At 44.0% G+C, this 2,210-nt stretch overlaps 1 protein-coding gene across 1 annotated transcript in view; it reads right to left on the bottom strand.

Moving 5' to 3' along the window:
• Window positions 1–863: 863 nt before the first annotated feature.
• The window catches only part of LOC106530322 (serine/threonine-protein kinase N2), a gene marked incomplete at its 3' end in the record, with an annotated part of 82,665 nt that continues 81,318 nt past the window's right edge, over window positions 864–2,210 (bottom strand). Inside the window, 3 exon segments of the mRNA XM_014025918.1 lie at window positions 864–955; window positions 1,082–1,157; window positions 1,386–1,519. Coding sequence (XP_013881372.1) covers window positions 864–955; window positions 1,082–1,157; window positions 1,386–1,519 — 302 coding nt within the window.

Raw genomic sequence — 2,210 nt, 5'->3', positions numbered from 1 at the left:
GAAATATATTTATGTTTGTGGTTGTAATGTGACAAAATATGGAAAAGTTCAAGGGGTATGAATACTTTTGCAAACCACTGTAGATTGCAGACATGTGAACTGAATCGAAATCGTATTGTGACAGACTTTRTGATATCCAGAAATATCAAATCATCATCCAAACATGTCGATGTAATATTGTATCGTGATAAAGTTGGTGATTTACACCCCTAATCTGTAACTGATGAACTTTGGAGGTCAACACAATTCAAGATGGCCGCCACAGCCAAGTGACCTTAGAAAGCCCAAAGGCCCTATCATCCAATAGGACCCTCCTTACCACCGGAGCAAAGCTGCCCCCAAATCCCAGCAGTCCAGAACCATCTCTGATCTTATCTCATTAACTGTAAGTGTGGAGCCTGTCAGTGTTGGTGGATAACATCCAGAGGAAGAATTAGCATGGTTTTATTTCCATCAATGAGGGCAATACAGACCTGCATGTGGCAGGCAGTGAGGCGTAATGTTCTGTACATGGCCGGTTCAAATCCCGATGACCAGGGGTCGGTGTGGAAGTCTCTGGTTATGTCGTGCCCCGTTTGACACCCAAGAGTGTTCTGATACTAACATATGTTATGTGTTAGTTAACAACACCGGACTGGATCCACCCCTTGGTGAGACTCCACTGACTGACGGATCCACCGAGGCCACCAACGAGTGGCTATAGGTCACACACCCAGTCAGTCAGCGTCAAGAAACCACTCTGAAGGATTAGCAATCACAGTGGATTCCAAGTTTTACATCTTTATATCATTCCTATTTAACTCATTTACAGTTCGCTGCAGTCAATGAGACGGATGGTTCTGAGCAGAGCTGTCAACACGTACCTGTCCACCTCATCTCGAGCCACAATATCTCCTTTCTTCAAGGCTTTGATGGCAAACATCTCCCCTGTGGTTTTATACTCTGATAACAGCACCTGTAGAGAGGGTTGAAGAAGACTCAGTGTGCTGATCCAAACTAAATATGTTTAACAACTGTCATATCCAGCTCATCTAATCTGAGATTATAGATGATCAGGAGAATAATTCCAGCTTTGAAGCACCTTTCCAAAGTGACCTCGTCCAAGAACTGCCACACATCTGAAGTCCTGGAGACTGAAGTGGAACTGTTCCTCTTCCCTGGAGAGAGATGGTGGGTGCAGTTCAGTCAGACACAGCCAGGGGGCAGCGTTCACACTAACATGTAAGCTGCATGTCACAGCATGAAAACCAACAGAGGTGGAAAATAAACAGTAACAAAGCTGGCAGCTGGCCAGTACCACAGGTTAGAGATAAAACCTGCAGCATTTTCTTCTCTCTCTGTCACAAACTTTAAAGTTTAACATGACGAGCACACGTCTCTTCCACCTTATTTCTGTATCTTTCAGGATGGAGGTGAGCTCTGGGTCTGGGTGACGGAACTCTGGCTGCAGCAGCCCGTCCATGTCGGGCTCCATGACCTCGCTGTTCCTCTTCAGGAAGTCGTACGCGCTCAGTGCATCCTGCCAGGAGCCAAACACAAGACAGAACGATAAAAAAACGCTAAAGTGGGGTTCTGACAACAAATATCTTACCTGCTGTTGTTGTGTGGAGTGGTCAGGTTGGAGAAACAGAGTTTAATTCTGACAGGACTGACGAGCAAATGGCTAGTCTGAACGCAGCTTAAACCAAAGTGGATTGCTGCTGTTAGTCCGTTTGTTTCTAAGTTCAAAACGTGGCATCGGCAAGAAGCTGTAGCACTTCCAGTGCAGCCTGGGCTCACTTTCAGCAGAACTCTTATTTTCTTACAAAATGTTAGTGTAAAACAAAATTACAGTGTAAATTAGTAGATCAAAGTTGTCTAAACTAGAGGTTCCCAAAGTGGGGGGTGCAGTGGTACTGATTGGGGGGAGGACCCAGCCCACCGTTTTGGACACAGCCATAACATCAGTGGAAGTCTGTCCAAGGAGGTTCTATAGAACAGCTGGAGCTCAGAAACCAGGTTACCGTGTGATTGGCTGGTGAAGCTAACGGCTAACGCTAAACGGTCAAGAGTCTGGATTTCCCATTACTGTAAATGTTGACAACAGAGCAGAAAAAAAAGGACTGATGATGTATAAATCATAAAAAACTATTAATAATAATATCAATCCAATTATTATTAATATTTTACAGTTTATATAATCTATCTAATGTTTTAAATAATGTCAGAAA

This window comes from Austrofundulus limnaeus, unplaced genomic scaffold, assembly GCF_001266775.1.
Source record: "Austrofundulus limnaeus strain Quisiro unplaced genomic scaffold, Austrofundulus_limnaeus-1.0 Scaffold510, whole genome shotgun sequence".
NCBI classification, from domain to species: Eukaryota; Metazoa; Chordata; class Actinopteri; order Cyprinodontiformes; family Rivulidae; genus Austrofundulus; species Austrofundulus limnaeus.
The sequence above is the reverse complement of the archived record's forward strand: the minus strand, read 5'-3'. Positions and strand labels throughout refer to the sequence as shown.